Here is a 21,250-nt window from a genome sequence, read left to right as displayed (position 1 = left end):
GACGTAAATTACGTCCAGCCCCATTTACGGACGAGTTACGCAAAAGACGCGAAATTTTCTAATTTCGACGCGGGAACGACGGCCATACTTAACATTGTTACGCTGCACTTTTGCCACCATATAGCAGGGGCAACTATACGCCGGGAAAAGCCTAACGTAAACGTTGTAACTTTACTGCGTCGGCCGCGCGTACGTTCGGGAATTCGCGTATCTAGCTAATTTGCATACTCTACGCGGAATTCGACGGAAGCGCCACCTAGCGGTCAAAAAAATGCAGTTTAGATCCGACGGCGTAAGAGACTTACGCCTGTTGGATCGAATAGATATCTATGCGTAACTGATTCTAAGAATCAGGAGCATAGATACGACGGCGTGACTCAGAGATACGACGGCGTGACTCAGAGATACGACGGCGTATCTGGAGATACGCCGTCGTATCTCTTTTGAGAATCTGGGCCAGAGAACTTTAAAAAATGTATAAATTACACTTGGAGTTCCCCCAATGGAGCTCGTCCCCCTGGTGTAGATCTGTGCGCAGTTAGCCATAGTAATAGGAAGGGTAGTAGTAGGAGGAGCGGTACAAGGAGTAGTACACGGACGGCACGATAATAATCAATGAAATTCCCAGCAACATGGCGGCCAAGTTGAAGCCGAGAGCGACGCGGGATTTCCTCTGCGCTGATTCCAAGTCCCGGTTCTTCTTAGCGGATTGTGTCTGTAAAACAGAATGAGATCTTAAAATGCTGAGCCGCAATGTTATAAACATTTTGATACATTTAACCACTTGGCAACCGAGGACGTCATATGACGTCCTCGACTTTGTGCGGTGATATCTGAATGATTGGTGCAGCTACAGGCATCATTCAGATATCACCGTCTTCTGCCGGCGATCCTGTGCACCATAAGAATGATCATAGCGGCAGTTCTGCCGCCATCCGGTGCTTCTCCGGGCTCTCCAGGAACCATCGGGGGCCCGGAGAACGAAACGGCCGGCGCCGGATGGGAGGCATAGAGATACGTCATCTCTATGACCATCGGAGGCCCAGGCGCGACGTTGGGACGTCACGCCCGGGTACCCGGAAGTAAACAAAGCCGCAATCGCGACTGTCGGCATGAGATCAGTGAATTTTTTTTTTTTTACAATCTCATGCTTTCAAGCCTGGAGGAGAGATGTGAGGTCTTATTGACCCCGCATCTCTCCATAAAGAGGACCTGTCACACACCATTCCTATTACAAGGGATGTTTACGCCCCTGTTCCAGGTAGCTTGCGCTCAGAAGCGAACATGCATGTAAGTCCCGCCCACATAGGTAAACGCCGTTCAAACCCCACATGTGAGGTATCGCCAAGTTTAAATTTTTTTAACCGATGGATAAATAACCGATGGCGCCCACACACGATCGGTTTGGTCTGATGAAAACGGTCCATCAGACCGTTCTCATCGGTTTGACCGATCGTGTGTACGCGGCCTTAGAGTGTACACTTGGCTAGGATGTTACCAGAGGGGAGCAAATGCCCCCCTCTAAAAATGTTTTCTTTTTTTTTTTCTCTTTAACACATTATAGAGTTGACTTGATAGGAATCTTTTAGAGGGCTGTATGTCTCCCCTCTACTTTACTCACATTCGGGCCAGATTCACAAAAGAGATACAATGGCATATCTCCTGATACGCCGTCGTATCTCTGTTTTAGGGGCTTCCTAACTATGCGACTGATTCATAGAATCAGTTACGCATAGTTTGCCCTAAGATCCGACAGGTGTAATTGAATTACACTATCGGATCTTAGGATGCAATACTTCGGCCGCCGCTGGGGGGAGTTTGCGTCGTAAACCAGCGTCGGGTATGCAAATTAGTACTTACGGCGATCCACGGACGTTTTTTGGCGTTCGCTACGTCGCTGCTAGTCTAGTTTCCCGTAGCAAAGTTAGTCGTCGTTTTAGCTGCCCTAACTTTACACAGCTAAAGTATGGCCGTCGTTCCCGCGTCGAAATTCAAATTTTTTTTTTCTTGCGTAAGACGTCCGGGAATACGAAAGTACGCTACGCACGTCGCCGTTCGAAAAAATGACGTCACTTCGCGCAAAGCACGGCGGGAAATTCAAAAGTGAGCATGCGCAGTAGGTCCGGCGCGGGCGAGCGCGCTTAATTTAAATGGCACACGCCCCTTTGAATTACGCGGGCTTACGCCGGAGGCCGCCGGCGTAGGTTTTCATTGCAAGTGCTTTGTGAATCAGGCACTTGCGATGAAAACTTGCGGCGGTGTAACGTTACGTTACACCGCCGCACTTCTACGTGAATCTGGCCCTTCCTTCTTATATTTCGGCACTCTTATTGAGAATTTTCTTTATATATATATATATATATATATATATATATATAGGTTTGGGAGGGAAAGCCCCCCCAAAGGGTTTTATGTCTCCCCTCTACTTTACTCACTTCCTTCTTATATTTCGGCACTCGAGATATTTTATATATATATATATATATATATATATATATATATATATATATATATATATATAGAGAGATAGAAAATAGGTTTAGGAGGGAAAACCTCCCCAAAGTAAATAACACTTATTCCATTTTTTTTTCTATCTTGAGGGGGATAGGTCTCTCCCACCAGGCATTTTTTCATCCAGTTCCCTCTTTCCATAGTATCCTACTATACTGATGGTGTCAGTAGGGCAGTGGGCAGTGTCAGTAGTTTTTTATTTTTATTATATATTTACTTTATTTTAGGAGCCCCATTAGGGAGCTTTGGTGAAATATCAGGGGTCTATTTCTGTGCGTTACTGCACGCTTAACGCAGTATATTTCTGTGCATTACTGCATTTTTAACGCAGTATATTCCAGTGTGTTACTGCACGTTTAATGCAGCATATTTCTGTGCGTTAGTGCACGTTTAACGTTGTATATTTCAGTGTGTTATGTGCCGTTTAATGCAGTATATTTCTGTGCATTAGTGCAGGTTTAACGCAGTATATTTCGGGGGAATCTGCACCACACAGGGTGATTAGGGTGTGCCCAGGCACACCTGGCACACCCTGTGCGCACGCCTATGAGAATAATAATTAATATACAATAAATGTTAGTTAGATTTTATGAAGGGGTTATATTGAGACCGTGTATGTATGTTTGTATAATGTGTGTTTTTTAAATAATGTGTTTTTATGTATTTATTTGTTTGTAAAGTTGGGGAAAAAAAATTAATAAAGAAATTAAAAAAATAAAAAATAAACCCTGAATGACGTTTAACCACTTGCCGCCCGCCAATGACATATTGACGGCGGCAAAGTGGTTGTAGAATCCTGACTGGACGTCATATGACGTCCTCAGGATTCTGAGCCGCTGCGCGCCCCCGGGGGCGCGCATCGCGGCGATCGTTGTTGCGGGGTGTCAGTCTGACACCCCGCAACACCGATCTCGGTAAAGAGTCTCTCACGGAGACTCTTTACCACGTGATCAGCCGTGTCGAATCACGGCTGTTCACGATGTAAACAGGAAGAGCCGTTGATGGCTCTTCCTCACTCGCGTCTGACAGACGCGAGTATAGGAGAGCCGATCAGCGGCTCTCCTGACAGGGGGGGGTTCGCGCTGATTGTTTATCAGCGCAGCCCCCCCCTTGGATCGCCACATGGACCACCAGGGAAGCCCACCCTGGACCAGGGTAGGGCAGATAAAAAAAAAAAAGTCTGAAAAAAAAAAAAAAAGTCTGTAAAAAAAAAAAAAAAAGCATTTAAAAAAAAAAAAGATGCCAATCAGTGCCCACAAATGGGCACTGACTGGCAACATAGCTAAATCAGTGCCGCCCCAGTGTCCATCAGTGCCACCCCACATTGTCCATCAGTGCCACCCTACAGTGTACATCAGTGCCACCCCACAGTGCCCATCAATGCCCAGTGCCCACCTATCAGTGCCCATCTGTGCCACCCATAAGAAGCCATCAGTGCCACCCATAAGTGCCGCCCATGAGTGCCCATCTGTGCCGCCTATGAGTGCCCAGTGCCACCCATGAGTGCCCATCAGTGCCGCCCATGAGTGTCCATCAGTGCCGCCTATGTGTGCCCATCAGTGCCGCCTATGTGTGCCCATCAGTGCCGCCTATGTGTGCCCATCAGTGCCGCCTATGTGTGCCCATCAGTGCCGCATACAAGCGCCGCCAATCAGTGCCACCTCATCTGTGCCCGTCAGTACTACCTCATCGATGTCCATCAGTGCCATCTCATCGGTGCCCATCAGTGCCGCCATATCAGTGCCCGTAATTGAAAGAGAAAACGTACTTATTTACAAAAAAATTAACAGAAAAAAATAAAAACGTATTTTTTTTCAAAATTTTCAGTCTTTTTTTAGTTGTTGCGCAAAAAAAAAAAATCGCAGAGGTGATCAAATACCACCAAAAGAAAGCTCTATTTGTGGGGAAAAAAAGGACGCCAATTTTGTTTGGGTACAGTGTAGCATGACCGCGCAATTGCCATTCAAAGTGCGACAGTGCTGAAAGCTGAAAATTGGCTTGGGCGGGAAGGTGCCCTGTATGGAAGTGGTGCCCTGTATGGAAGTGGTTAAAGTCAACAGCAACCAAGTCCCCCCCGACATTTCTTACCTGAAGGCTGAAGAAAAGCGCCACTATCCCGAAACAACAACAACAACATAAAAGGTTAAAGATGGACCACGGCAAATAGTCCCGGCAAGGGGGTGTTGGAGTAGAGCTCACGGTAGTTTGTGTGGTCACCACCGTCGGTTGGACAGTATTACCCATCATTGTGCCTGGAACTGGAAAGTTCTGAGGGTACTGCTGTGGTGGTAAGTATCCTGGGTTATACATTGGAGGAGGCTTCTGAATTATTTGATGGCTATTGTTGTGTTGGCGAAAAGGAAGGCGCACGTCTTGCGGATGCCTCCGTCCTGGAGAAGGGGTCACCGTAGGCATAGAGAAAGTTCCTTCACTGGGGTTGTTGATGTGATATGGAGTAGGATTGACCATCCCTCCTGGTTGCAAGTCTGGAAGTACTTCGACATATTCCAGTGCAGGTGGGTAGAATGTTCGCTCTGTGGTGTCCATCTCCGGAAGGGCCAGGTCGTAGCATGGTGTGGGGTTGTCGTAGCATGGTGTGGGGTTGTCCCAATGACCCAAGTCTAGAGTTTCATACGAATTATCCTCTTCGTACATGACGCCCTTTGAATATTACTGTGTTCCGTGAATGTGCTGGGAACTCTTCTGCAGCTACTTCTCCTCCGCTTTGTAACCAGCTGTGTGACTTTCTTCCTTAGGAGTAGTCCAGTTTTCTTTACAATTAATTTCCCTAAATATAGAACTAGGCGGAACCGGCCACCTGTAACTTTTTTTTTTGTCTTCCCTTTTTTTTTTTTTTGGATGTATTCCTCACGGTGAAAAATGTTGATGAACAGGAAGGAATTTTTTGACTTTTTTAACTTCTTAAAACTTGTGTTGCACAATAAAAAATGGTGGTCAAGCATCTTGGAGAAGTACAAGTTGGCATTGAGACCACCGATGGCGTGTCTGCTCCTCGGGGGCGTTAGGACTAGTTCCTTAACCTGCCCTTCCACATATCATTAGTGCAAAATTTGATACATGTCCCCTGGGGCAGGGCCCGGGCCCCCCAAACACTTTTTAAGAGAATAATTTGCACGCAAGCCTTTAAAATTAGCCCTTTTAATTTCTCCCATAGACTTTTAGAGGGTGTTCCGGGGCTTTCGTATTTGCCGCAAACACCCCAAATTGTTCGCTATTCGGCAAACGGGTGAACACCCGATGTTCGAGTCGAACGTATGTTTGACGCAAACATCGGCCTTATCCCTAGTGCAAATAATGAACAATTATGCAGAATGGACCACATGGAGAGGAAATGTAACCACTTCCCTACCCAGGGCCGTCATCAGGGGGTGCAGGCAGAACACCTGTAAGGGGCCCGGAGGGGCCCGGATGGCAACCCCTTTTAAAAAAAAGATATATATATATATTTTTTAGGGGTCCGGAGGTTCCCAGGGGCCCAGAGGTTCACAGGGCCCCAGATGGCAACCCCCTTTTTTTATTTATTTTTTAAAAAAAATATATTTATTTTATTTTTTATTTATTTATATATATATATATATATATATATATATATATATATATATATATATATATATATATATATATTTATATTATTATTATTATTATTATTATTATTATTATTATTAATAAAGGGCCCAGAGGTCCCCACGGCCCCGCATGGCAACCCCCCTTTTTTTATAAAAAAAAAAAATATTTTTTTATTTTATATATATTTTTTTTATTTCTTTTTGTGTTCATGTGGCAAACCCCCTTTTTTTTCATAAATGTTTTATTTTTTTAATTTTTGTATATATATTATTATTTTTTTTTATTATTATTAAAGGGCCCAGAGGTCCCCAGGGCCTTGGATGGCAACCCCCTTTTTTTTTATAAATGTTAATTTATTTTTTTAAATATTTTTTTTTTTTTTTATTAAAGGGCCCAGAGGTTTCTTTTTTTTATTATTATTAAAGGGCCCAGAGGTCCCCAGGGCCCCAGATGGTTAACCCCCTTTTTTAATATATATTTTTCTTTATTTCTTCTTTTTTTTGTAAAGGGCCCCCCGCTTCTCAATTTGCGGCAGCCCCCCCCCCCCCCCCCCCACACTAGACCTCCTCTGTAACTCTAAACTGGTAACCTGTGAAAAAAATTAAAGCGTCGGCTATGGAGATTTTTAAGTAACGAAGTTTGGCGCCATTCCATGAGTGTGCGCAATTTTAAAGCGTGACGAGTTAGGTATCCATTTACTCGGCGCAACATAATCTTTCACATTATGCAAAAAAAATGGTCTAACTTTACTGTTTTGTTATTTTTTTAATTCATTTAACCGTCCCCCCCCCCCCAAAAAAAAGGCGTTTGAAAAATGATTGCGCAAATACCGTGCGAGATAAAAAGTTGCAATGACCGCCACTTTATTCCCTAGGGTGTCTGCTAAAAAAAAAACATATATAGTGTTTGGGGGTTCTGAGTAATTTTCTAGCAAAAAAAATTATGATTTTTACATGTAGGAGAGAAGTGCCAGAATAGGCGCGGTATGGAAGTGGTTAAATAGTTGCACAACGGATGATGAGTTTTGGCACATGACCAAGGTAAATTCCCGGGAACACTTGGAGCAGATTCCTTGAATAGGGGAGGAGGCCCTAACTTTCCAGCATAGATTAACTTGGCAGCTTTTCTTCACATCAATTGTGGGTGGAGAGATATCCACTCTCTAAAATGCTACTTTATCAAACATGTTTGGGTTCAAATATACGATTAAAGTTTCCTTTTTCCGGTTAACCGCTTAACCACTTAAGGACCGGACCAATATGCTGCTAAATGATCCAAGGGGTTTTTACAATTCGGCACTGCGTCGCTTTAACAGACAATTGCGCGGTCGTGCGACGTGGCTCCCAAACAAAATTGGCGTCCTTTTTTCCCCACAAATAGAGCTTTCTTTTGGTGGTATTTGATCACCTCTGCGGTTTTTATTTTTTGCGCTATAAACAAAAATAGAGCGACAATTTTGAAAAAAATGCAAAATTTTTTAGTTTTTGCTATAATAAATATCCCCCAAAAACATATATAACATTTCTTTTCCTCAGTTTAGGCCGATACGTATTCTTCTACCTATTTTTGGTAAAAAAAAATCGCAATAAGCGTTTATCGATTGGTTTGCGTAAAATTTATAGCGTTTACAAAATAGGGGGTAGTTTTATTGCATTTTTATTAATATTTTTTTTTTTTACTACTAATGGTGGCGATCAGCGATTTTTTTCGTGACTGCGACATTATGGCGGACACGTCGGACAATTTTGACACATTTTTGGGACCATTGTCATTTTCACAGCAAAAAATGCATTTAAATTGCATTGTTTATTGTGAAAATGACAGTTGCAGTTTGGGAGTTAACCACAGGGGGCGCTGTAGGAGTTAGGGTTCACCTAGTGTGTGTTTACAACTGTAGGGGGTGTGGCTGTAGGTCTGACGTCATCGATCGAGTCCCCCTATAAAAGGGATCACTCGATCGATGCAGCCGCCACAGTGTTTACATACGGCTCTCCCCGTTCTTCAGCTCCGGGGAGCGATCGCGACGGAGCGGCTATAAACGAATAGCCGCGCCGTCGTCCCAGATCACTCCCTGTGGGTATCCGACCGCTGCATGTAGAGGGGGTGTCCCGATTGGACCCCCGACCCACGTCTAGGCAGGGACGTACAGGTACGCCCATATGCCTGTACGTGCCATTCTGTGGACATACATATACATGCGGCGGTCGCCAAGTGGTTAAGGACCGCCGCACGCAGATTTACGTCGACAGAACGGCACGGACAGGCAAATGGGCGTACAGGTACTTCCCCTTTAATTTGCCCGCCCTGTGGGCGTGCTCGCGACCCCGTCGCAAGCTCTGTGACCATGCCTGCGGGACCCGCGGGCTCGATGTCCGCCGGTGTCCCGTGATCGTGTCACGGAGCTGGAGAACGGTGAAATTTCAGTGTAAACACAGCATCTTCCCGTTCTTCCTAGTGACAGGTCTGCTCCCTCTCATCTGGAGTAGTGATTAGTGACATGTCACGGCAAGCCAAGCCCCCTAACAGTAAGAATCACTCTCTAGGACACACTTAGCCCCCTTCAGAACCCCCTACAGATTAACCGTTCGCTGCCAGTGTAATTTTTACAGGAATCAGTGCATTTTTATAGCCCTGTTCGCTGTAAAAATGACAATGGCCCCAAAGTGGTGTCAAAAGTGTCCGATGTGTCCGTCATAATGTCGCAGTCAGGATAAAAATCGCTGATCGCCGCCATTACTAGTAAAAAAAAAAAAATTTGTAGTAAAAATTTTATAAAACTATCCCCTATTTTGTAAACGCTATAACTTTCGCGCAAACCAATCAATAAACGCTTATTGCGATTTTTTTTAACAAAAATATGTAGAAGAATACGTATCGGCCTAAACTGAGGAAAAATAAATATGTTTATATATATTTTTTGGGGATATTTAATATAGCAAAAAGTAAAAAATATTGAATTTTTATAAAAATTGTCGCTCTATTTTTGTTTATAGCGCAAAAATTAAAACCGCAGAGGTGATCAAATACCACCAAAAGAAAAAGCTCTACTTGTGGGAAAATAAAGACGCCACGTGTTTGGGAGCCACGTCGCACGACCGCACAATTGTCAGTTAAAGCGAAGCAGCGCCGAATCGCAAAAAGTGGCCTGGTCTCTGGCCAGCCAAATGGTCCGGGGCTGAAGTGGTTAAGGCTTTAAAGGGGTTGTAAAGGTTCGGCTGCGTAGCGTAAATGGGACCGGCGTTAGCCCGCGTAATTCAAATGTGGAAGGGGGGGCGTGTTTTATGCTAATGTGTGATGACCTGACGTGATTGACGTGTTTTACGAACGGCGCATGCGCCGTCCGTGTACATATCCCAGTGTGCATTGCTCTCAAGTACGCCGCAGCGACGTATTGGTTTTTTGACGTGAACGTAAATTACGTCCAGCCCTATTCACGAACGACTTACGCAAACGACGTAAAAAAAATTCAAATTTTCGAGGCGGGAACGCGTCCATACTTAACATTGGCTGCGCCTCCTAATAGCAGGAGCAACGTTATGCCTTAACGCAAACAACCTAAAAAACTACCGCCGGGCGCACGTACGTTCCTGAATCGACGTAACTAGGTAATTTGCATATTCTACGCCGAAAATAACGGAAGCGCCCCTAGCGGTCAACGTAATATTGCACACAATTATACGCCGCCGCATTCAAGTTACGTCGGCGGAGGAAGCCTATTTTTTTAGCGTATCAGATTTCAAATGACGGCGGCGTATCTGGAGATACGCCGCCGTAAAAGCTACCTGGATCTGCCCCTTTATGTATTTGTGTTGTGTTGTATTCAACAGCATTAGGTTATTCTTGTTCTGTAGGAATTCTGACACCTACTGGTGGTTTAGAGCCACTACAACTTGTTTGCTTAAAGCGGAGCTCCACTGTTTTTTCTTTTCTTTTCTTTTTTAAGTCAGCAGCTACAAATACTGCAGCAGGATATACAATGTAATACTGACAGATAATCACACATATACAGTAGGTTGGACTTGATTGTCTTGTGTCTTTTTTCAGCCTTGCCAACTATGTAACAATATGTAACTATACAACTATGTAATATGTTACACTGTTTCTGGAAATGTTGTCATTGTTCTTTCTCTTGGTAATCTGACTCTCAGATAGTGAAAGCTGCATTCTTACTGAATGACTGCTGTAAGAAAATGAATTACAGGATAAGACACATAGGGCCAGATTCACGTAGCTGCGCGGCGGCGTAACGTATCTCATTTACGTTACACCGCCGCAAGTTTTAAGCGCAAGTGCTTGATTCACAAAGCACTTGCCTGTAAACTTGCGGCGGCGTAGCGTAAATCCGTCCGGCGCAAGCCCGCCTAATTCAAATGGGGCGTGTATCATTTAAATTAGGCGCGCTCCCGTTTTGAAATTTCCTGCCGTGCTTTGCGCGAAATTACGGCGCCCCGACGTGTTTTTTGAACGGCGACGTGCGTTACGTCCTTTCGTATTCCCGGACGACTTACGCAAAAAAAAAAAATTTGAAATTCGACGCGGGAACGACGGCCATACTTTAACATGGCTAGTCTAATTTTACACCACCTAAATAGAAGGTGTAACTTTACGACGGGAAAAGCCGACTAGTGACGACGTAAGAGAATGCGACGGATGCGCGTACCGCCGTGGATCGCCGTAAACAGCTAATTAGCATACCCGACGCGGAAAACGACGCGAACTCCACCCAGCGGGCGCCGGAGTATTACACCTACGATCCGAAGGCGTACGCCTGTCGGATCGATGCCAAAAGCCGTCGTATTTTGGTTTGAGGATTCAAACTAAAGATACGACGCGGCAAATTTGAAAATACGCCGGCGTATCAGTAGATACGCCGGCGTATTTCTGCTGTGAATCTGGCCCATAGACACCGTATTGTGTTCAGTTTATTGACAGACCGCAGAATTATCACAACGAGAGCACAATTTACTAAGTACAAAGTACGTGATTTCCCCATTAAATATACAATAAAAAAAACAATAATTAAATAGATAATTTTTATTTACAAATTAAACAAGATTATTGACAAAGCCCGGCTATTTTTTTAATTTTTATTATGGATGAAGCAGAAAAGAGTGAGAACCCCTGGCAGGTATTTATTGCAGTTTGAGGTTCTGCCGGGACGGTGGCTCCTCCCCTATTCCACCCAAAACTACAAAAAGAAAAAACTCTAGTCGGAGTTGGGAACTTTGTTTATATTGACAGAGAGATTCTTCAAAAAATTTATTAAATTACATTTGAAGTTAGTATTGTTTCTCCCCCCCCCCCACCACCACCACCCTTGTGTAGATCGGTGGGTCGGTGGCTCCTCCCCTATTCCACCCAATGCTACAAAGTCAGAGTTGGGAACTCAGATGAGTACACTGACAGAGAGATTCTTCAAAAATGTATTAACCTCTTGCCGACCGCCGTAAAACGGTTTCACGGTGGCAGAATGGCTGCCCTGTGTAAATCGCCGTAGCTGTACGGCGGCCACTTTAAGGGGTATAGGGGGCATGTCCACCAGCAGGGCAGCCATCACAAATTTTGGGGCCCCTTACACAGCTTTAGGCAGGGCCCCCGGAGCTGAGAACGTGTGGGGGGGGCCCTCCTCTCTCCTGCCGCGAGATGATAAGCAGGACGGGGGTTTGTGCTGACGAACCAAAACAAAGTCAAGTCTTCTCTTCTCTCTCCTGCCGCGAGTTGACAGATGAAAAAAGGGGGCGGCGGCATCTCTGCCGCGAGTTGAGTCACTAAAGGTGGGGGGGGCAGACAAAAAAAAATTGTAAAAACAAAACGGGGTTTGGGTTTGTGGTAATGACCAAAACAAAGTCAAATCTTCTCTTCTCTCTCCCACACAAGTTGCCAGATGAAAAAAAAGGGGGGCGGCGGCATCCCTGACGCGAGTTGAGTTGCTAAAGGTGGGGGGGTCAGACAAAAAAAATTGTAAAAACAAAACGGGGGGGGGGGGGGGGGGGTTGTAGTAACGAACAAAACATAGTCAAGTCAAGTCTTCTCTTCTCTCTCCCGTTGCGAGTTGCCAGACGAAAAAAAAAAAGGAGGCGACATCCCTCCCGCGAGTTGAGTTGCTAAAGGTGGGGGGGGTCAGACAAAAAAATTGTAAAAACAAAACGGGGGGGGGGGGAGTGGACCCCTCTTGCAAGTTTCTAAAGGTGCAGGGTCAAACGGAAAAAAATTAATTAAAACAAATTTAAAGCGGGGGGCGGTCGGGCCCCTGGGGACCATCGGGCCCCTTACAGGTGTAATGCCTGTACCCCCCTGATGGCGGCCCTGTCCGCCGGGCACCCGCGATCACTCCTGACAGAGCCAGAACACACATCCCCGTTCTGGCAGGGGAGAGGAGACAGATTGTGTGTTTCTAGTATATAGGAACAACGATCGGTCTCCTCCCCCAGGCAGTCCCCTCCCCCTACAGTTAGAAACACCTCCCTAAGAAACACTCATCCTCTTGATCGCCCCCTAGTGTTAACCCCTTTCCTGGCAGTGACATTTATACAGTAATCAGTGGCAATTTGTAGCTCTGATCGCTGTATAAATGGTCTCAAAAATTTGTCAAAAGTTTCCGATGTGTCCGCCGCAATGTCGCATTCCTGATAAAAATCACAGATCGCCGCCATTACTAGTAAAAAGAAGAAAAATATATAAAAATTCCATAAAACTATCCCCTATTTTGTAGACACGATAAATTTTGCGCAAACCAATCAATAAACGCTTACTGCGATTTTTTTTTACCAGAAGAATACGTATCGGCCTAAACTGAGGAAAAAACTATTTTTTTATATATTTTTTGGGGATATTTATTATAGCAAAAAGTAAAAAATCTTTTTTTCCAAAATGTACGGCTTTTTTTTTTGTTTGTTTATAGCGCAAAAAAATAAAAACCGCAGAGGCGATCAAATACCACCAAAAGAAATCTTTATTTGTGGGGAAAAAAGGACGTCAATTTTGTTTGGGAGCCACGTCGCATGACCGCGCAATTGTCAGTTAAAGCGACGCAGTGCCGAATCGCAAAAAAAAATGGCCTGGTCAGGAAGGGGGTAAATTCTTCCGGGGCTGAAGTGGTTAAATTCCAATTGGCGTTAGTATTGCCCCCACCCTTGTGTAGATGGGTGTGCAGTTAGCCATAGTAATAGTAGTAGTAGTATGGGCGGGTGAAGTACACGGCAGGCACAATAATAATCAAGGCAATTCCCAGCAACATGGCGGCCAAGTTGAAGCCGAGAGCGGCGCGGGATTTCCTCTGCGCTGATTCCCAGTCCTGATACTTCTTAGCGGAACGTGTCTGTAAAACAGAATGAGGTCTGTAATGTGGAGCTGCAATGCTGTAAGAATTTAGATTCAGTTAAAGAGAACCTGTCAGTCTTTAACCACTTCTCGCCCAGTCAACAGCAAATTGACTTCCGGGAAGTGGTTCTGTTATCCAGGAAACAAGCCGCCGCGCACCCGTGGGGGGCGCGCATCGCGGCGATCGGTGGTGCAGCGTGTCAGCCTGACACACCTCTACTCTGACGGAGGTTCTTTACCATGTGATCAGCCGTGACCAATCACGGCTGATCAGGATGTAAACAGGAAGAGCCGTAGGGTGACCACGTGTCCCGGATTGCCCGGGACAGTCCCGCATTTTGCAGGTCTGTCCCGGGCACCTTCATTCCAGGACAATGAAATGAAACTGACACAGCCACCACCCCAAGCCAAACGAATGCCCCAAAAAAGGCCGCCCCATCACCGCTTTACTCAATGACAGTACTTGTCCTGGCAGGGAATGCCTGGAGGAGCACAGTCCCCGCCCCCTGCTTGTGATTGGAGAAATCATAAATCCCGCCTCTTGTGTCCAATCACTGTGCTGTGATTCGTTACACCACTAGCTGATTTTTTGGAAGGGAGGGTGTCCCTGAATGGTAATTTGGAAATGTGGTCACCCTAAAGAGCCGTTGATCGGCACTTCCTCACTTGCGTCTGACAGACGCTAGTAGAGGAGAGCCAATCGGCGGCTCTCCTGATGGGGGGGGGTCTGTGCTGATTGTTCATCAGCAGCCCCCCTTCGGATGCCCACACTGGACCACCAGGGAAGCCTTCAACGTGTGGATGGCCAGGTACATCCCCCATGGCCATCCACATGTTCCAAAACATGCCCAACATATGCCAATCAGTGCCCACAAATGGGCACTGACTGGCACCATAATAGTACATAAAAAAGGGATGCCCAGCAATGCCACACAAGAGTAATCAGTGCCACTCATTAGTGTCCCTCAGTGCCAGCCATCAGTGCCCACCTATCAGTGCCCATCTGTGCCACCTATATGTAACCATTAGTGCCACTCATAAGTACCCATCAGTGCTGCCTATGAGTGCCCATCAGTGCTGCATACCAGTGCCACCTATCAGTGCCCATCAGTGCCACCTATCAGTGCCCATCATCAGTGCTTATCAGTGCCACCTCATCAGTGCCCATCAGTGCCACCTCATCAGTGCCCATCAGTGCAGCCATATCAGTGCCCGTCATTGAAGAAGAAAACATTTATTTACAAAAAAAATTACAGAAACAAATAAAAACGTTTTTTTTTTTTTAAATCTGTCTTTTTTGATTTGTTGCGCAAAAAAATAAAAAGCGCAGAGGTGATCAAACACCACCAAAAGAAAGCTCTATGTGTGGGAAAAAAATGTTAAAAAATGTGTTTTGTACAGCGTTGCACGACCGCGCAATTGTCATTCAAATTGCGACAGCGTTAAAAGCTGAAAACTGGCCTGGGCAGGAAGGTGCGTAAGTGCCCCCCGGTATTGAAGTGGTTAATTAAAGTCTTTGTAAACCTTTGAAATGAAAAATGAAAAAAAAAAAGGCACCTCCTTCTATAGTGTGTGCTTGCCTCAATCCAGAGCACTGGGCGTGATTTCTAGATCTCCTTATCTCCCTCTGCTATCTGCATGAGTCGATTCTGATCATTTATCCTGACACCAAACAATCCAAGGAGACAGCCCCCCCCCCCCCCCGCCCAGACAACTCCAGCTGGCTAAGATCGAATTCCTTCGGCTTTGCTAACATTGAGCTGAGTGAAAAGGCAACCCCTGCTTCTGACTTTTTTTGGATGCCTATTAGAGCCAAAGGTTTTAATCAGGTGCTTCCAAAAACAGAAAAAAAAATTCAGGTGCCCAGAAAAGGGGACGGACACCTGCATGAATGCATGAATCTATCTATGGTAATTAGAGAGTAACAGGAGGGGGGTACAGGCAGTACACCTGTAAGGGGCCCGGAGGTCCCCAGGGCCCCAGATGGCAACCCCCCCTTTTTTTATTCATTTTTTATATATTTTTTTATTTCTTTTATATATATATATATATATATATATATATATATATATGTGTGTGTGTATATATATATATATATATATATATATATATATATATACACACACACACATATATATATATATATATATATATATATATATATATATATATTATTATTATTATTATTATTATTATTAAAGGGCCCAGAGGTCCCCAGGGGCCCGGATGGCAACCCCCCTTTTTTTTATAAAAAAATATATATTTTTTTTATTTTATTTCCTTTTTTTATTTCTTTTTATATATATATATATATATATATATATATATATATATATATATATATATATATATATATATTTTTTTTTTATTATTAAAGGGCTCTGAGGTCCCCAGGGCCCCATGTGGCAAACCCCCCTTTTTTTATAAATGTTTATTTTTTAAATTTTTGTTTATATATTTTATTTTTTTATTTTATTTTATTTTATTAAAGGGCCCAGAGGTCCCCAGGGCCCTGGATGACAACCCCCTTTTTATTAAATTTTTTATAAATGTTTATTTTTTATATATATATATATAAATATATATATATATATATATATATATATATATATATATATATATATATATATATATATATATATATATATTATTTATTTTTTATTAAAGGGCCCAGTTTTTTTTTTTATTATTATTATTAAAGGGCCCAGAGGTCTCCACGGCCCCGGACGGTTACCCCCCTTTTTTTTATATATATTTTTCTTTATTTCTTCTTTTTTTTTTTTTTAAAGGGTCCCCAGGGCCCCAGATGGCAACCCCCTTTTTAAAAAAAAATATATTTTTTTTTATTTCTTTTTATTAAAGGGCCCAAAGGACCCCAGGGCCCCGGATGGCTACCCCCCATTTTTTATTTCTTCTTTTTTTGTAAAGGCCCCCCCCCCGCTTCTCAATTTCAGGCGGCAGCACACCCCCCCCCCCCCCCCCGGTTCTCCGCTCCAGGTGGGCCCATGCCTGAAGCTGTGTAAGGGGCCCCATAATTCCTGATGGCGGCCTTGCTCCATACAAACAACAACTGAATATCTGCTTACTGCCACATGCTAAAATGGGCACAACCTGGTCCTGTTGGCATTGATGTTACGGTGCTGGCTCTCCACTGCCGTGTGAACAACCAGTGGAAATCTACGTCATGAGCAAAGAGAATGCTATAGCACTAATGTTCATAAGTACTGAAGGACATTTAAGGTCAACAGTAACCAAACCCACCAACACTTCTTACCTGGAGGCTGAAGACAAGAGCCACTATCCCAAAAATTAAACAACAAAATATAAGGTTCACGATGGACCACGGCAAATAGTCCCGGCAAGGGGGTGCCTGTCCTTGAGTAGAGATCATTGTAGTTTGTGTGGTCACCATCGTTGGTTGGACAGTATTAATGACCATTGTGCCTGGAACTGCACAGTTCTGAGGGTACTGCTGTAGTGGCATCATTCCGGGAGTCATGGCAGATTGGGGTGAAGGATACACCATGGGTTGAAGAAAGACCGTCCTGGGCACTGTTTGTGTTAAGAATTCTGGGTTATGCATTGGAGGAGGCCTTTGAATTATTTGCTGGTTGTTGTTGGGTTGTTGACGAGATATGCCCACTTCTTGCGGATAAGTCCATCTTTGAGAAGGGATCACCGTAGGCTTAGAGAAAGCTCCTTCACTGGGGTTGTTGATTAGATTTGGAGGAGGATTGACGATACCTCTTGGTGGCAAGTCTGGAAGTACTTCAACATATTCCGGTGGACCTGGGTAGAATGTTGGCTGTTGGGTGTCCATCACTGGAATGGCCTGTTCGTAGCATGATGGGGGATTGTCCTGATGACCAAAGTCTGGAGCTTCATACAAATTGTCCTCTAAGGACATGACGCCCTTTGAATATTATTGGGTTCAACAAATTTTCTGGCACCCTGACTTTCTTCAGGTACTTCACCACGGCTTTGTAACCAGTTGTGTGGCTTTCCCTCAGAAGTTGGCCAGTTTATAATTTACGATAAACTTCCCTAAAGAGAGAACTGGGCGGACCCAGCCACCTGAAACTTTATTTTCCCTTATTTCCAGTAAACAATACATTTCTCACCCGTCACTTACAGTGAAAAAATGTTGATGAACAGCAAAGGAATTGTTCTACCTTCTGAAAGTTATTGTTGCACAAAAATATGTTGAGGTGTCCATACCCGGAAGGGCCTGTTCTTGGCATAATTCGGCAATGACGAAGGATGGTGTGAGATTGTCTTGAAGACCAAAGTTTAGAGCTTCACAAAAATCGCCCTCCATGGACCTCTGAAGACTATTGGGTTCAACAAATTTGCCGGCACCCTTCCTTTCTTCTTCAGGTACTTCACCTCGGCTTTTTAACCAGTTGTGTGATTTTCCCTCAGAAGTTTATAATTTACGATAAACTTCCCTAAAGAGAGAACTGGGCGGACCCAGCCACCTTATTTCCAGTAAAGAATACATTCCTCACCCGTCACACACAGTGAAAAAATGTTGATGAACAGCGAAGGAATTGTTCCACCTTCTGAAAATCATTGTTGCACAAAAAATATGTCGATCAAGCATCTCAAGAACGTTGGCTGTGTGGTGTCCATCCCTGGAAGGGCCTTCTCGGCATAATTCGGCAATGTGGAAGGATGGTGTGAGATTGTCTTGAAGACCAAAGTCTAGAGCTTCACAAATATCTGACAATATTCACTATTGTCACACTGATTCTCCTCCTGGGCCAATCAGGAAGCGGGGTCGTGAGACCCATCACCCGATTGGCTGAAAGGACAGGCAATCCTTTTGGACACCTAAAGAGGAGGTGGGAGGAGACGCAAGGCAGAAGCCGCCGGGAGGTGGTTGTTTGCAGCCCCCTAAAATAAAAAACCACCAGCCGCCACTCGATGGCACATGACCAAATTCATGGAGCAGTTTCCCTGAATCGGGTAGGGGGGGTTCCAAAACTTTCCAGCATAGGTTAACTTGAGAGCATTTCCCGCATCAAATATGGGTGAAGAGCTCCACTCTCTAAAATGTTACTTTATCAAATATGTTTGAGTTCAATAAGTGACCTTATCCTATTAAAATGTATTTATTAAGGTTTTTAGGCATTTTATGGCCTCTAGAAATGAAAATGTCGTATGGGTGCAGTGTTGCATGACCGCGCAATTGTCATTCAAAGTGTGACAGCGCTGAAAGCTGAAAATTTTCCTGGGCAGGAAGGGGGTGAATGTGTCCGGTGTTCTCTCGAAAGAGCTCATCAAAAATCTCCAACCATGTCACTTCCGGTTACTCTCCAGCATCAATAATTGGAGATTTCAAAATTTTTGAGATTTTCACAAACCACCGTCGGCGAGTAAACATTTTAAGCCTCGGCCGCTTATAACCAACAAAATGGCCGCCTCCAAGGTGGCGACAAATTTTTTCCTCCTTACCTGGTGTTCTGTCAAGATGGCCGGCTCGTTGGGTACCAGAGTGTATATACGCTGCCGGTGTTTTGTGAAAACAGGTAACTCGTCAAAATCTCCAATTACAGCTACTGAAGAGTCACCGGAAGTGACGTGATTGGAGATTTTGAAAGCAGCATTCTTGCTGAATGATGGCTGTAAGAAAATGAATTACAGGATAAGACACAAAGGGCCAGATTCACAAAAGGGATACGACGGTGATACGCCGTCGTATCTCTGTTCCTATCTATGCGACTGATTCATAGAATCAGTTACGCATAGATAGCCCTAAGATCCGACAGGTGTAATTGTTTTACACAGTCGGATCTTAGGATGCAATACCGCGGCCACGGCTGGGGGGAGTTCGCGTCGTAAACCAGCGTCGGGTATGCAAATTAGGAGTTACGGCGATCCACGATGGATTTTCGTGTTCGCTACATCGCCGCTAGTCTAGTTTCCCATCGCAAAGTTAGTCGTCGTTTTTGGTGCCCTAACTTTAGTCAGCAAACGTATTGCTGTCTAAAGTATGGCCGTCGTTCCCGCGTCGAAATTTAAAAATGAACGTCGTTTGCGTAAGCCGTCCGGGAATACGGAATTACGCTACGTGCGTCGCCGTTCGAAAAAATGACGTCACTGCGTGCAAAGCACGACGGGAATTGCGAAACGGAGCATGTGCAGTAGGTCCGGCGCGGGAGCCTAAGGTCCGGCGCCTAATTTAAATGGCACACGCCCATTTGAATTGGCCCGCCTTGCGCCGGACGTATTTACGATACACCGCCGCAAGTTTCCAGGTAAGTGCTTTGTGGATCGGGCACTAAAACTGAAAACTTGCGGCGGTGTAACGTAAATGGCTTACGTTACACCTGCGCTATTGTACCTGAATCTGGCCCAAAGTACATGCAGTTATTCCCCATTAAATATACAACAACAAAAACTCAGATTTGTGAAACTTACATATTAAATATAAATATATAAACATTAAACACGAATTTTAAAATTCTGGATGAAGCAAAGAAGAGAGACGGCCCCTGGCAGGTATTTTCACTTTCGGGGTTTCTGCCGGGACCATGTCTCCTTCGTTTTCTGTAGAAAAATAGACGTCACTCAAACCAGTCCAAGCAAAGTATCGGTGTTGGCCTCAGCTGCCACTCCAGCCAATGTCCCCAACGCGTTTCACCCCACGGACACTGGGGCTTGGTCACAGAGGACCTCTGTGACCAAGCCCTGTTGGGCGGGGGTGAAATGCGTCAAGGAGCATGGCTGGACTGGAGGCTGATTCCAACATTCCGATTACATTAATTAGCTTGGGCAGGTTTGAGCGGTGTCTAATGTCAGCGCTTCTGAATTAGTTCAATAATAATAATAATAAAATAATAATAAACACCCAAACCCGACCAAAAAATATATAGATAATAGTAATAATAACTATATAAATTGTTATAAATATTATCTTTTTATGTCACTATGTTTGTTCTGTGAATTGTCAATGTAGATGTCTTAAAACAATTTTTCTATCTTTTATATAGTGACATACTTCTTGTCAATAATATATCCCCTGAGGAAGCCCATGGTGGCGAAACATGTCGGGATAACCTTCAAACTGTCACCTTCTATGTAACAAGACAACTCTTTCTTTTTTTTTTTTTAAATTGTAATTTTTATTGGTTTAAAAGGCAGAAACAAAAACATAAGATTTACATCAACAGGATGCATTTCAAAAACAGAAAAGAGATATAAAAAGGAAACAGTTCATGAAAACAAATAGCCATAATAATAATAATAATAATAATATCAAAACATTCTCATCATAAAAGCAGTTCTTTCTTTTGATGGATCATTTCATGACAAGCTGTATTTAATGTTTATGTTTGTTAAAAATTACAAAAAACTTTTTAACTGTTTTTTTTTTGTATTAATAAAACTAATTGTATTTTTACATATATATTTTCGTCTTCAATACTTGCTGGCACCCAGAAAATCCCCCCAAAAAACTTCTCTTTATCTATAATAATAATTATTATTATGATAATAACAAAAATAATAATAATTATTATTATTATTATTATTATTATTATTAATAATAAAAATATATTTATTTATTTTTAGTTATTTTTATTTATTATTATTTTATTATTATTTTGATTATTATTATCATTATTAATAATTTGATTAGATTTTTTTTAAAGGATTAAGGGTTACGGTTAGGGTTATTTATTTATCTATCTATATATTATTACATAGTATTCATTTATTTTATTATTTATTTATCATTACTTTTTTTTGTGGATTCATTTTATGTTTATTTATTCATTTATTAGTAATAGTAGTAATAGCAGTAATAACACCCCTACCCCTAACAAAA

General features: G+C 43.5%; 2 protein-coding genes across 2 annotated transcripts; both read right to left on the bottom strand.

Annotated features, from left to right (window-relative positions):
• Nucleotides 1-415: 415 nt before the first annotated feature.
• Nucleotides 416-5,334, bottom strand: LOC120916247 (proline-rich transmembrane protein 1-like). The gene is made up of 2 exons (XM_040327117.1): nucleotides 4,600-5,334; nucleotides 416-715 (listed from the first exon to the last, which is right to left on the bottom strand). The coding sequence occupies exons 1-2, from the start codon at nucleotides 5,164-5,166 to the stop codon at nucleotides 539-541; spliced, it is 744 nt and encodes a 247-aa protein (XP_040183051.1). The 5' UTR covers nucleotides 5,167-5,334; the 3' UTR covers nucleotides 416-538.
• Nucleotides 5,335-13,128: 7,794 nt separating this feature from the next.
• LOC120916245 (interferon-induced transmembrane protein 10-like) lies at nucleotides 13,129-17,838 on the bottom strand. Its single transcript, XM_040327116.1, has 2 exons — nucleotides 16,694-17,838; nucleotides 13,129-13,417 (listed from the first exon to the last, which is right to left on the bottom strand). Exons 1-2 carry the CDS (start codon nucleotides 17,324-17,326, stop codon nucleotides 13,253-13,255), a joined length of 798 nt encoding a protein of 265 aa, XP_040183050.1. The 5' UTR covers nucleotides 17,327-17,838; the 3' UTR covers nucleotides 13,129-13,252.
• Nucleotides 17,839-21,250: the final 3,412 nt, after the last annotated feature.

This window comes from Rana temporaria, chromosome 10 (assembly GCF_905171775.1).
Source record: "Rana temporaria chromosome 10, aRanTem1.1, whole genome shotgun sequence".
Lineage (NCBI taxonomy): Eukaryota > Metazoa > Chordata > Amphibia > Anura > Ranidae > Rana > Rana temporaria.
The sequence above is the reverse complement of the archived record's forward strand: the minus strand, read 5'-3'. Positions and strand labels throughout refer to the sequence as shown.

Bases quoted from the DNA above. Each gene is read 5' to 3' on its own strand.
- LOC120916247 (XM_040327117.1), bottom strand. From the start codon at position 5,166: ATGTACGAAGAGGATAATTCGTATGAAACTCTAGACTTGGGTCATTGG. The intron at 716-4,599 runs GTAAGAAATGTC...TCTGTTTTACAG, and splicing joins CGCTTTTCTTCAGCCTTCAG to ACACAATCCGCTAAGAAGAA.
- LOC120916245 (XM_040327116.1), bottom strand. From the start codon at position 17,326: ATGTCCTTAGAGGACAATTTGTATGAAGCTCCAGACTTTGGTCATCAG. The intron at 13,418-16,693 runs GTAAGAAGTGTT...TCTGTTTTACAG, and splicing joins CTCTTGTCTTCAGCCTCCAG to ACACGTTCCGCTAAGAAGTA.